We start from the raw sequence: 13018 nt of genomic DNA on the forward strand, positions 1-13018 counted from the left end.
ATCTATACTACAAGGTGAGAGTAATCAAAACAACATGGTACTGTCATAAAATAGACACACAGATCAATGGAACAGAAGAGAAAGCCCAGAAATAAGTATATGCCTACACGGTCATTAATATTTGACAAAGGAGGCAAGAACATACAATGTGGTAAAGACAGCCTATTCAATAAATAGTGTTGAGAAAACTGGACCGATAACATGAAAGAAATGAAGTAGACCACCTTCTTACACCCAAGAATAAACTCAAAATGAATTGAAGACTGAAATGTAAGACTCAAAACCATAAAACTCCTAGGATAAAACATAGGCAGTGAAATCTCTGACACTTCTTTTAGCAATATTTTCTGTAATGTACCTCCTTGAGCAAGATAAACAAAAGAAAAAATAAACAAATGGGACTATATCAAATTAAAAGGTTTTTGCAAAGCTAATTGAAACCATCAACAAAACAAAAAGACAACCTACTGAATGTAGCAAGATATCTGCCAATGATATATCAGATAAGGAATTAATAGCCAGTATTTGTTTTTAAAAAACTCATACAATCCAACACAAAAAAAAATAAAGCAGCCTAATTAAAAAATAGGCAGAGGACCTGAATACACACTTCTCCAAAGAGGACATACAGATGGCCAATAGATATAACAAAAAATGCTCAATGGCAGTATCATCAAAAAAATTCAAATTAAAACCACGATGAGATAGCACCTCACATTTGTCAGAATGGCCACCATCAATAAATCAACAAACAACAAGTGCTGACAAGGACACGGAGAAAAGGGAATTCTCATGCACTTTTGGTGAGATTTCTGTAGCCATTACGGAAAACAGTATGGAGTCTCCTCAAAAAATTAAAAATGGAACTATCTTATGATACAACAATTTCAACTCTGGGTATATATCCAAAGAAACTCAAAACAGTAATTCAAAAGAATATATGCACCCCTATGTTCATAGCAGCATTACTTATAATAGCCAAGATAATGGAAGCAATGCAACAGACCATCAGCAGACAAGTGGTTTAAAAACTGGTGGTACATATATACAATGGAATATTTCTCTGCCAAAACAAGAATGAAATCTTACCATTTGCACCAGCATAAATATACCTAGATGATATTATGCTACATGAAATAAGTTAATCAGAGAAAGAGAAATATCATATGATTTCATTTATATGTGGAATCTAAATGACAAAATAAACAAATAAACAAAATAAAAAAACAGCCTGATTGATACAGAGAACAGACTGATAGTTGGGAAACTGGGTAAAACAGGTGAAACAGGTGGAGAGATTAAGAAGTCCAGACTGGTAGTCACAAAACAGTGACTAGGACAGTCACCAGGATAGTGACAGTCACCAGGATATAAAATATTACAATATTGAAATATCGGGAGGAATACTTTGTAAAGTATATGACTGTCTAACAACTGTGCTACATACCTGAAAACTAATACAAAATCATTCTGAATGTAAATTGTACTGAAAAGTACAATTTTTTTTAAAAAGAGAAAAGGCTGTCAAGCACTGAAGAGTAACTTTTTTCTACCAGGAGCCCACTCCTTTCAAGGGATGCGAGAACACTGGGCTTTGACAGAGAAATGAAAAAGTAAACAAAAAGTGATCTTCTATTAAAAATGGAAGAATCGCCTTTTCTTTTGCTGATGAAGAATTTAACTACCAATCCTAGTTTTAGAGATATTTCTAAATTCTAATAGCATGAAAAATTCTAACTCACAAAAACAAGGGATTGGTTTAGAAAGAAACGACCTGGGGGGGGGGGGAATTGTGATAAGGAAAAAATACATATACCAAAAATTTACAGATGCTATTTGTTTTATACCAATGTGGTCCATCGGCTGAATATGTTCTCCCTAATGAATTTTAGTGTTTGTATCTAATGAACAAAATAAACTAACAAGAAAAACAGAACCAGAGACATGGAAACATGGAACAGACTGACAGCTGTAGGAGCGGAGGGAGGAATAGAGGAGGGAAGAGAAAGGGATCAAAGAACACGTATGAATGACTCATGAACATGGACAATGACTCATGGTGTGGGGATTGACCATGGGAGAGAGGGATGAGCTGGGTCAAGGGGGCATAAGGGAAAAACTTGGGACCACTGTAATAGAATAAACAATAAAACAAGCAGAAAAAAAGAAAACAAAAATATTTTTAAAAATTAAAAAAAAAAGAATTTTAGTATATGTGCTGCTAAAGCAAGCACTCCCTCAAGAATTAATTTAGCAGGGAATTTGGAAGTGTTCACAATTTCAGGCATAAGCAAACTTTCCAGAGAAGAAAACTGTTTTCAATCCAAGCTAAAGATAACTAACTGCAGTTATTAAGGGAATAATTTTAAAAACCACTTCAATACTGTTAGGGATAAGAGTGACTTGATGAAAGCTAGGTCAAAATAGATGTAGGTTGAGTAAAGGGAAAAATCCAAAGGATCCGTGGAAAATTTTCCCCACCTAATTGGGTACAGTGAATCTATGGATGGGAGAGTAAACAAAAATTGCAAGGAAAAGCTTCGCAATCATTGTCACTTTCTCTAAACCTCAAGGTTTGTTTTCCAAGCTCTGTTAGCTTGCAACCACAATAAGGATCTTATCTAGCAGTGAAAAGTCCCTAGGGAAAAAAACAGCTTATGTTACATGAGATGGATATGTACTCAACTGTTAATTTCATCATTTATAATGAAAAAACAAACTGCCAAACTGACTAATATTCACATTGGCCAGTTGGTGAATTCTCTATCTCAAACATAAGTCAATTTGAGAAATCACATAAAGATCACTGGGCCACTCTTACAAAGGTGTCTCCTGGGTGATTCTAAACATGCAGGGCACAGGGTGGGTGCCCAGGCCTCTTCTCCCATGGGTGGCCACGTGGTGCATGTTGGTGGACCTGCGTCCATGCTTGACTGGGCAGTATGCCACCAGGACAGAAAGCACAGCAAGGCGCCATGGGGCTCCCTTTCACGCACTGGTCTCGCAGAGGTACAGGGCCTCCAGAGGACCTGGCAAGAAAAGCCCACACCATCCCCACTCATGTGTGGGCTCTGAGTGTGTCAACTTTTGCAAACATTGTGGCTGGAGACAAGTTCAGAACACAGGAACCGACCAGGAAGTGATGTTACCTCCTGGCTGGGGTTCTCTGAGGTTGGAGGGTTTTGTAGTTTCCAGCCCACTACACACACTGGTGCTTTAGAGTTTTGCTTATCCCGCACTTGGAGGTGAGGCTGAGCCCAGCTCTGGTGTTTCTGCTTGGGGAGCTCTGGTGTTCATTCTGCGGGTGGCCTGAGCAATGGGCAAGGCAGGGAGACATCCGAGGTGACGGAAACTGAAAGTAGAGAGAACCTTTAAAACTCCAACCGGTCCACGGTCCTCCATCAGCTTCTCTCTGCCCCCTCTCCATCCATTCCAGTGCTTAGCAAGTACTAGTTGGCTAGCTAGTGCACTGTTTAAAATCCAATTATTTCTTTAACCACAGTTCACATGCAGTATAATTTACTCTTTTCAGCATCAGTTTCTAGAGGTTTTGACATACCCATGTCAATCAGGCAGCAAAACAATCATGTTACTCCCTTATGCTACCTTTTGCCACCAACTGGCCTCTCACCTCCTGGCCACCACTGATGTCTCTATCCATACAGCATTGCCTTTTCCAGAAAGCTAGATTAATAGAATGAACAGCATGCAGCATCTTGCTTCTGGCTGCTTTCACTCAGCAAAACATATCTGAGATTCATCCAGGTTGTAGCAGGTATAAAAAGTCACTCCTTTTTTTTTTAAAGGAAAGTGAAGGCTGTTTCATGATGGACACAATCAAAGGTAGAAAGCAGCCTTTGCATGTCATACAGGCAATCGTGCCCACTGGTCTGCACACCCATTCATTTTAACAAGCATGAAGATTCTATTCCATTACCTCCCCAATCCTCCAATGTTTAATACTCCAAGCTTCATTTCTGATTATGTCAATATTTATACCAAATCTGACTACTGATCTTTTAGAATTACTAGCTTCTGACTGTATCCAGTCAATGAGGATGTGTTTCTAACATTAAAAAATAGCATATGAAGCAAAATCTGGGAAGTGGTCCTTATATTAAGCCCTGCATTATTCTTTTTTTTACCCTCAATCAAGAACATTTTTCATTGCTTTTTAAAGAGAGAGGAAGGGGGAAGGGAGAGAGAAAGAGAGAGGGAGGGAGAGAGAGAGAGAGAGAGAGAGAGAGAGAGAGAGAGAACGAGCACAAGCAAGCACTGTGAGAGAGAGAGATTGATTGGCTACCTCCCGTACTGGCCCAACCAGGGATCAAATCAGCAACCCAGGTACTTGCTTGGACCAGGAATTGAACCCAAGAACTTGCAGCCCACAGGATGACACTCCAACCAACTGAGACACCCTGGCCAGGGCAAGTTCTGAGCACAGGATTAAGTAAATTTACTAACAGATGCTTCTTCAAAAGAAACACATTAAAAAGTTTAAGGAGCCCTGGCTGGTGTGGCTCAGTAGATTGAACATCGGCCTGTGAACCAAAGGGTTGCTGGTTCAATTCCCAGTCAGGGCACACACCTGGGTTGTGGGCCAGGTGTCTGGTAGGGGGCGAGAGGTAACCACACATTGATGTTTCTCTCTCTTTCTCCCTCCCTTCTCCTCTCTGAAAACAAATAAAATCTTTTTAAAAAAAGACAATTTTTCCACGGATGGGGGTGGGTGGTCAAAAGACAGGAGGCAGAGCTCAGGTTCAAGGCCTGGTTCCTAACTGGCCACGGAACGGTGCCAGTCTGTGACCCTGGGGGTGGGGACCCCTGTTTCAAATGAATGGATAATGGTAGTGGATAGGATTTACAACATCACCTTAAAGTAACGGCAGCTGTTTATTGAACACTAACTATGTACCAGGCACTATTTAAGAGGTTTACATGGTGTGAGGACTTAACACATTTAAATCACATTTGGTATAATCATCACCCCCATTGTACAGATAGAGAAATTAATACACACAGAAATTAAGTAACTTGCTCATGGTCATTCCACTAGGAAGTGGTGGAGCCAAGATTCAAATCTAGGCAGTCTGGCTCCAGAGTTCAGGCTCTTAAGTAAGAACTCCATACTGCCTCTTGTCTTCAAGCTCTATTATTCTATAATCCCTCTTAACTAAAGTAACACAAAGTTGGCAGGGGGGAAAAAGATAAAGAAAAGACTAAATATAAAGTATTACAATGATTTTTGCTTTGTTTACTTTTACTAGAGTATAAAGAAACTATCTCCAAGTTTATAAAGCTTGAGCCTAAGAGAAGTGATTGCTTCGTCTTTATCAGTCAACATATTTTTGGTATGTTTAGAGCATTATCTACAACTGCCTTTAGGAGGCCTTGGTGATAGACGATCCTGAAAGCTGGCAAATATGCCAAGAAAAATACATGAATAAACAAACCTCAGTATTTGTATTATTTTTTAAATTATACTTTATAATATTTTACGGCTTCTAAGGACAGCCATGAAGATTAGTATATAAAAAATGGGATAGAAATATGAAAGTGAAGTGTTTTGAGTTCTGTGAAAGGAGCTATTTTGGCGATCAAACAGACAGGAAGAAAAGCACTGGAAAGGTTTTCTTACCAATCACTTCCCACAAATAAAATAACTAATATTATCTCTCTACAAGTTAAAGGGCACCTTTACATAAAATTTGTCAGTTGCCAATGAGTGTAAAAATGTCATTTCTATTTAGAGATACTATATATATCCTGGTTGGGTCAAGTCAGAGGGAAAAAAGAAAGGCAAGCTCAGAGTAAAAGGACCACATGGAGAATTGTGTAACAGTATTCAAATGACATTTTCACTTACTTAAAAAAGTATAATACAAGTAAATATTTTGATTTCAGTGGCCCTACTGTTTTATTTGTCTGTTTGATGATAATAATAATAAAGAATATGGGCAATTAAATAAATGGATCAGGTAGATGGAAGATTTACCATGAAGCTGGGAACATTCTAGGACCTTTGGAAAATAACTAGACAAAAGGGAAAATGTTAACCTTAAGATACACACATACATACACATGTGTGCACACAAATTACTTATAAGTGCTAAATCTAATTTACATGTTTACTTATAAGGCTAAATTATATAACAAATAACATTAACCATGTAAATTTAATAAAGCAATAAATTTTTAAGTTGATAACTTTTTGTCTTTTTCATCAATCATGATTTTTATTGTTTGTTTTTAGCCTGAGAAAATCTCTTCTATATAACAATGGGCAATTCATATGGTTTTGTATTGGAAACTCTGCAGTTACGATACACGAGTCTATCAATATATTCTGGAATAGGATGATCTTGGATACACCTTCTATACAAACACAATCTTCTATTACAATTTCCAGTTACTTGTTACTGGCTCTTACCCCTTCTTTCGGGTCTGTGTGGAGTCCTCCTCCTGCATGACCATGCCAACATGTCCTCTTTTCTATCAGCGGCCACACCTGGAGAGCCTAGTTGAAGATGACACCAAGCCGTCCATTAGCCATTACAGAATGTCAGAGCTTTCAAAATGTGAGTTAGTACAATATATCAGCTTTCTTATTATCATTTGCTACTACAGTACTAGATAGTCTGTTACTCCATCATTGTCAAGGAAAGCATATTATACAGTTAATTAATGATATCTAATTTGCTTTCCATATGTATACAGTTTTGGTTTACAACACATTTGATTTTATACAATGGAGTTTTTCTTATTATTTTGCCTCACATATATACATTTAGAAACAAAGTATTTTTTAATACTTCACAGTCCATCCTATGCTATAATAACTTGCACACACGTTTTCTCTCTCCTACTACATGGTAAATTCCTCAAGGCCAGGGCAGTCTCTTTAAAGTTTATATCTCCCATGGCACATACCACAGCATCTTGCACGTAAGTAAGGCAGATTTCAATGGTTGTTGCATTAATTTATAAAACAGAGCTATCTACAAATCTTCCAACTAGCCCTGAAAATAAACAAGCATCTTGCCTACTACAATTTTTTAAAAGGCCTTAATATTACTGCTCAGGTTAAAGAAATAAAAATTCTGTTTTTATGTGTTGGTAGATTTTCTTTCTCTTCTAGATGCCTATTTTTTAATTGTCAGTTTGCTACTGTTAAAGGCACTCACACCTGAGAAGGTTGCTAACCTCTATTCCATTATCTCCTCATGGACGAATTGAACACAGACATGACATAGAATGCAACTGCATTTCTGGTAACACACTTATTGCCCAAAATAATTGCATTACTTTTCAAATGAAAACAGAGACCTTTCAAAAGATATTACACCCTCTCAAACATACATAAAAATGTCTTAATTTTGCTGCCTCTCATGTCATTTGTGTATTTTAGCCATGAAAATCTGCCAGTATTATCTAAAAATAGCAATCTTATCTTTTAAGTATATTTTATTGATTATGTTATTACAGTTGCCCCAATTTTCCTCCTTTGCCCCCTCTGGCCAGTGCCTCTCTTTCCTCCAGCAATCCCCCACTTAGTTCGTGTCCGTAGGTCGTGCACATAAGTTCTTTGGCTTCTCCACTTCCTATACTATTCTTAACGCCCCCTGTCTATTTTGTACCAACCATTTATGCTTCTTAATCCCTGCACCTTTTTGCCCATTCTCCCCTTTCTCCCTCTCCCCTCTCCAAATAATCTCCACAACTATAATTCTGTTCCTGTTCTGGTTGTTTGCTTAGTTTTTGTTTTGTTTTGTTTTTTAGATTCACTTGTTCATAGCTGTGAATCTGTTGCCTTTTTAACATTCATAATTTCATCTACTTTTTCTTGATTAAGTCCCTTTCACATTTCATGTAATAATTGCTTAGTGATGATGAACTAACTCCTTTAGCTTTATCTTATCTGGGAAGCACTTTATACAGGGATACCAAAGGAAGAGGAAGAGCAAGAAATTAAAAACTTATCTGAACAATAATGAAAGAAAACTTCCTTAATTTGGCAAAGGAAATACATATACAAGTCCGGGAAGCACAGAGACTCCCAAACAAGTTGAACCCAAAGAGGACCACACTAAGACACATCATAATGAAAATGCCAAAGGTTAAAGATAAAGACAGAATCTTAAAAGCAGCAAGAGAAAAGCAGAAAGTTACTTACAAAGGAGTACTCAGAAGACTATCGGCTGATTTCTCAAAAGAAATCTTACAGGCAAGAAGGGGCTGGCAAGAAGTGTTCAAAGTGATGAAAAGCAAGGACCTACAACCTAGATTACTCCATCCAGCAAACCTATCATTTAGAATGGAAGGGCAGATAAAGTGCTTCAATCTTCTTTCCAATGGCAGTTTGAAAATTCCACAAGATGACCATAACTCATAAAATGACTAGAACACTTATTTTCACATAATGCCAGGAAGAAAACTGACAGCTCTCTTAAAAGCATTTTAAAAGCTGTATTTTTTTTCTAAATGCCTTTAAGAGAAGCAAGAGCCTTAGAGTCACTCTAAAATGTTTCAAGAGTAAACAAATCTTGCTGTAAATTACAAATGTCAATCTTCTTGAATTAGATTCAAAGGTTTTCATCTTACACACTATACACAACAAAACATATAAATACATGCTCCTCGATGCTTTAAGAATTTGTAATCTAAAACTGACCGATGCAGGCATTAATATCACAGTAAGATAAATGTAATGGTAAGATATATCTTGATCGCTTTTCTACTCTCATCTACCTAAAATATAAATTTCAATTTTAGTTTATCCCTAGAGATGCTTAGCCTAGAACAAAACAGCAATTCACTGAAGGCCAGGATAGTTAGCATTTTATCTACTTTTCATATATTCATTGTAGTTTTGTTTTGCTAAGGTATTTCTCTGCATCATAAGGCAACATGGATTAGAAAGAGCTATGATATAATCATTTTTGGTAAGAATCGTTTACTGAGCATTCATATTTGCCTGGCCTTCTGCTCAACACTAAATTCTCACTTCCTGCCCTGGCTGGTGTGGCTCAGTGGATTGAGTGCCAAGCTGCTAACCGAAGGGTCATTGGTTCAATTCCCAGTCAGGGCACTTGCCTGGATTTCCAGGCCAGGTCTCCAGTTGGGGGCGCTAAGAGGCAACCAACTGATGTATCTCTCACACATCAATGTTTCTCTCCCTCTCATTCTCCCTCCCTTCACCTCTAAAATTAAATAAATACATAAATACATAAATAAATACAGACATACATACATACATACATAAATAAATAAATAAAGTTAAATTATCTCACTTCATTCTGGCTACAACCCCAGAAGGTATTATTGTTATTATTATTATTCCCACTTTATAGACTAAATACTGAGGCTCAGAGACACTGCCCTGCTCAAGTTCACAAAGCAAGGAAGTGGTGGAACGGAGAGGTACATTCATAACATTGCTGATATTAACAAGATCAGTAACATTACTGGAGCTAGTGAGCTTACTGGGATCTTCCTGCGTGATAACTTTGAACATCTGGTTAATTTTCCTATTGTTAACATGGTACACATGATGTTTAACTTTTGGTATAATCATCAATGCAATTGTGATGTTAAAAATAGAGTGACAAGCCCTGGCTGGCGTAGCTCAGTGGATTGAGCATGGGCTGCGAACCAAAGTGTCACAGGTTCAATTCCCAGTCAGGGTACATGCCTGGGTTGCAGGCCATGGCCCCCAGCAACCGCACACTGATGTTTCTCTCTCTCTCTCTCTATCTCCCTCCCTTCCCTCTCTAAAAATAAATAAATAAGATCTTTAAAAAAATAGAGTGACAACAAAAGTGAAAGAGTAACAAACTTCAGAAATGTGTAACTCCAAAAACCCACAGGGTCCTAGAATGTACACAAACCCACCCACCCAGGAATCAGCACCAGAAGGGCCCAATTTGCTTGTGGGCAGCAGAGGAAGTGACTGAAAACCAGCAGAGAGCTGAACAGGTGGCATTGTTCCCTCTTAGACTCTTCCCCTACATACAGCACCACAACACAGTGACATGGCCACCCCACCCTGATGAACACCTAAGGCTCTAACCCTTACTATGTAACAGGCTTGCCAAGACAAAAAAAATATGGCCCAAATAAAAGAACAGATCAAGGCTCTCAAAATAGTACTAAGTGATGAAGAGATAACCAACCTGTAAGATGCGCAGTTCAAAACACTGGTAATCAGGATACTCACAGAAATGGCTGAGTATGGTCAAAAAATACAGGAAGAAGTGAAGGCTATACAAAGTAAAATAAAGGAACGTATACAAGGAACCAACAGTGACGGAAAGTAAACTGAGACTCTAATCAATGATGTACAGCAGAAGGAGAAATAAACATTCAACCAGAACAGAACGAAGAAACAAGAATTCAAAAAAATGAGACGAGACTTAGGAACCTCCAGGAAAACTTTAAACATTCCAACATACAAATCATAGGGGTGCCAGAAGGAGAAGAGGTAGAGCAAGAAATTGAAAACTCATTTGAAAAAATAACAAAAGTGAACTTCCCCAATCTGGCAAAGGAAGGAGACTTCCAGGAAGTCCAGGAAGCTCAGAGTCCCAAAGAAGTTGGACCCAAAGAGGAACACACCAAGGCACATCATAATTAAGTTACCCAAGATTAAAGAGAAGCCGAGAATCTTAAGAGCAGCAAGAGAAAAGGAGATAGTTACTTACAAAGGAGTCCCCATAAGACTATCAGCTGATTTCTCAAAAGAAACCTTGCAGGCAAGAAGGGGCTGGAAAGTATTTGAAGTCATGAAAGGCAAGGACCCACATCCAAGATTATTCTATCCAGCAAAGCTATCATTTAGAATGGGAGGGCAGATAAAGTGCTTCTCAGATAAGGAAGATAAGGTCAAGTTAAAGGAGTTCATCATCACCAAGCCCTTATTATATGAAATGTTAAAGGGACTTATTTAAAAAAAAGGTGATGATAAAAATATGAACATTAAAATGACAACAAACTCACAACTATCAACACCTGAACCTAAGAAAACAAAAACAAAAATGAACTAAGCAAACAACTAGAACAGGAACAAAATACGGAAATGGAAATAACATGGAGGATTATCAGTGGGGAGGGGGAGAGAGAATGGGGGAAAAGGTACAGGGAATAAGAAGCATAAATGGTAGGTAAAAAATAGACAGGGGGAGGTTAAGAATAGTATGGGAAATGGAGAAGCCAAAGAACTTACATGCATGACCCATGGACATGAACTAAGGTAGGGGAATGCAGGTGGGGGGGGGGGGGTGCCGGGTGGAGGGGAATAAGGGGGAGGGGAAAACAGGACAACTATAATAACATAATCAATAAGATATATTTTTTAAAAAAGTAAAAAAAATTAAAAAAGAAATGTATACCTCGCCCTGGCTGGTGTAGCTCAGTGGATTGAGCACAGGCTGTGAACCAAAGTGTCGCAGGTCCAATTCTCAGTCAGGGCACATGCCTGGGTTGCAGGCCATGACCCCCAGCAATGGCACATTGATGTTTCTCTCTCTCTATCTCCCTCCCTTCCCTCTCTAAAAATAAATAAATAAAATCTTTTAAAAAAAGAAAGAAATGTATACCTCCACTAAAGCAATGATTAAGTTGTCAAAAACTGACAGAAAAACTTTTTAGAACTATGGAATCTAATTCAACTTATAACAGCCAGGGAGTACATATGAGGAAAGAAGTTGCTAAATTTCAGTAGAGTGTTAGGACATTTGTGCATACTCACCTACCATACACCATTCCCCAGTTCCAGAGATAGCCATGGGGATGGAGTACATCTCTCCTTCCTGGTATGGCTTGCTGCTACCAAGGTGAGAAATATGGGGCTCGTTCTCAAACACTTGTGGTTGTGTGCTTTGTTTTGACTTGCTTGGCACCCCCCTGAACACCTGGCTTACTTTGTTTTGCACCCATTACAACTACCATGGGATTGGAACAGCCCTCGGTATTATTTTTTTTTAAGATTTTATTTATTTATTTTTAGAGAGGAGAGGGAGAAATAGTAGGAAGGAAACATCAATGTGTGGTTGCCTCTCACGCACCCCCCACCAGAGACCCAGCCCAGAACCCAGGCATGTGCCCCGACTGGGAACCGACCTGGCGACTCCCAGGTCCACAGGCCAGTGCCCAATCCATTGAGCCACACAAGCCAGGGCTCAGTGTTATTTTTAGGAATAATATAAAGGCATATACTTGCCCTTGGTGGCTCAGTTGATTAGAGCATCATCCCGTACACCAAAAAGGTAGTGGGTTTGATCCCTTGTCAGGGCATGCACAGGAGGCAACCAATCTCTCTCTCTCTCTCTCTCTCTCTCTCTCTCTCTCACACATCAATGAATATATTATCCAGCAAGGATTAAAATAAATAAAAGAACAATAAAAAATAAAGGCATATACTAGCTTTTAAATATATTAAGGCATCTGGGGCAGGGAATAACAGGAGCAATCAGGAGACAGAATAAAAAGGCTAGGAATGAACAGCATGGGAAGGATATAAATGGGGGGGTAAGGTTTTGAAAAGAGATAATAATATTAGATTTTAAAAGTAACAAAAGTTTAATAAAGGAACACAAAAGTGAAAGTATTAACACCATTTAATATGATGTCAAGAAAAATTAAAATGTAGAAAAACACTGACAATAATGAGAGATTTAATATACCAAAATTAAAGATGAAAGATCCCATACTGGAACAACACACAGAATGCCAAGAGGAGAAATAACAACAACAACAACAAAAAGATCATCTAAATATATTCCCTTTGAAAAATCAAAGTGAAAGAATATATTCTGCAAGAGGCCAGAAAGAGGAAATAACAAAGTGAAAAGAATCAGACTGACATCAGACTTTTTGACAGTTAGATTGGATACAAAAACACAACAAAGTAAGATTTTCAAAGCCCTGAAGAAAAAGATGTCTAACCTGGAGTTTTATATGCAACTACATTGTCTTGCAAAAATGATGACATTATGGACACAAATTTACATGAGGCTGGTCA

At 38.2% G+C, this 13018-nt stretch overlaps 1 protein-coding gene across 1 annotated transcript in view; it reads right to left on the reverse strand.

Moving 5' to 3' along the window:
• Positions 1-13018, reverse strand: part of ABCB7 (ATP binding cassette subfamily B member 7) — a 96361-nt gene that overhangs the window by 61450 nt on the left and 21893 nt on the right. The window contains exon 2 of the mRNA XM_045839380.1: positions 6431-6517. Coding sequence (XP_045695336.1) covers positions 6431-6517 — 87 coding nt within the window. The remainder of the gene's footprint in view (positions 1-6430; positions 6518-13018) is intronic.

The sequence above is a fragment of the Phyllostomus hastatus genome, unplaced genomic scaffold (genome assembly GCF_019186645.2).
Source record: "Phyllostomus hastatus isolate PE091 unplaced genomic scaffold, TTU_PhHast_1.1 phas_contig_30, whole genome shotgun sequence".
In the NCBI taxonomy this organism is placed as follows: domain Eukaryota; kingdom Metazoa; phylum Chordata; class Mammalia; order Chiroptera; family Phyllostomidae; genus Phyllostomus; species Phyllostomus hastatus.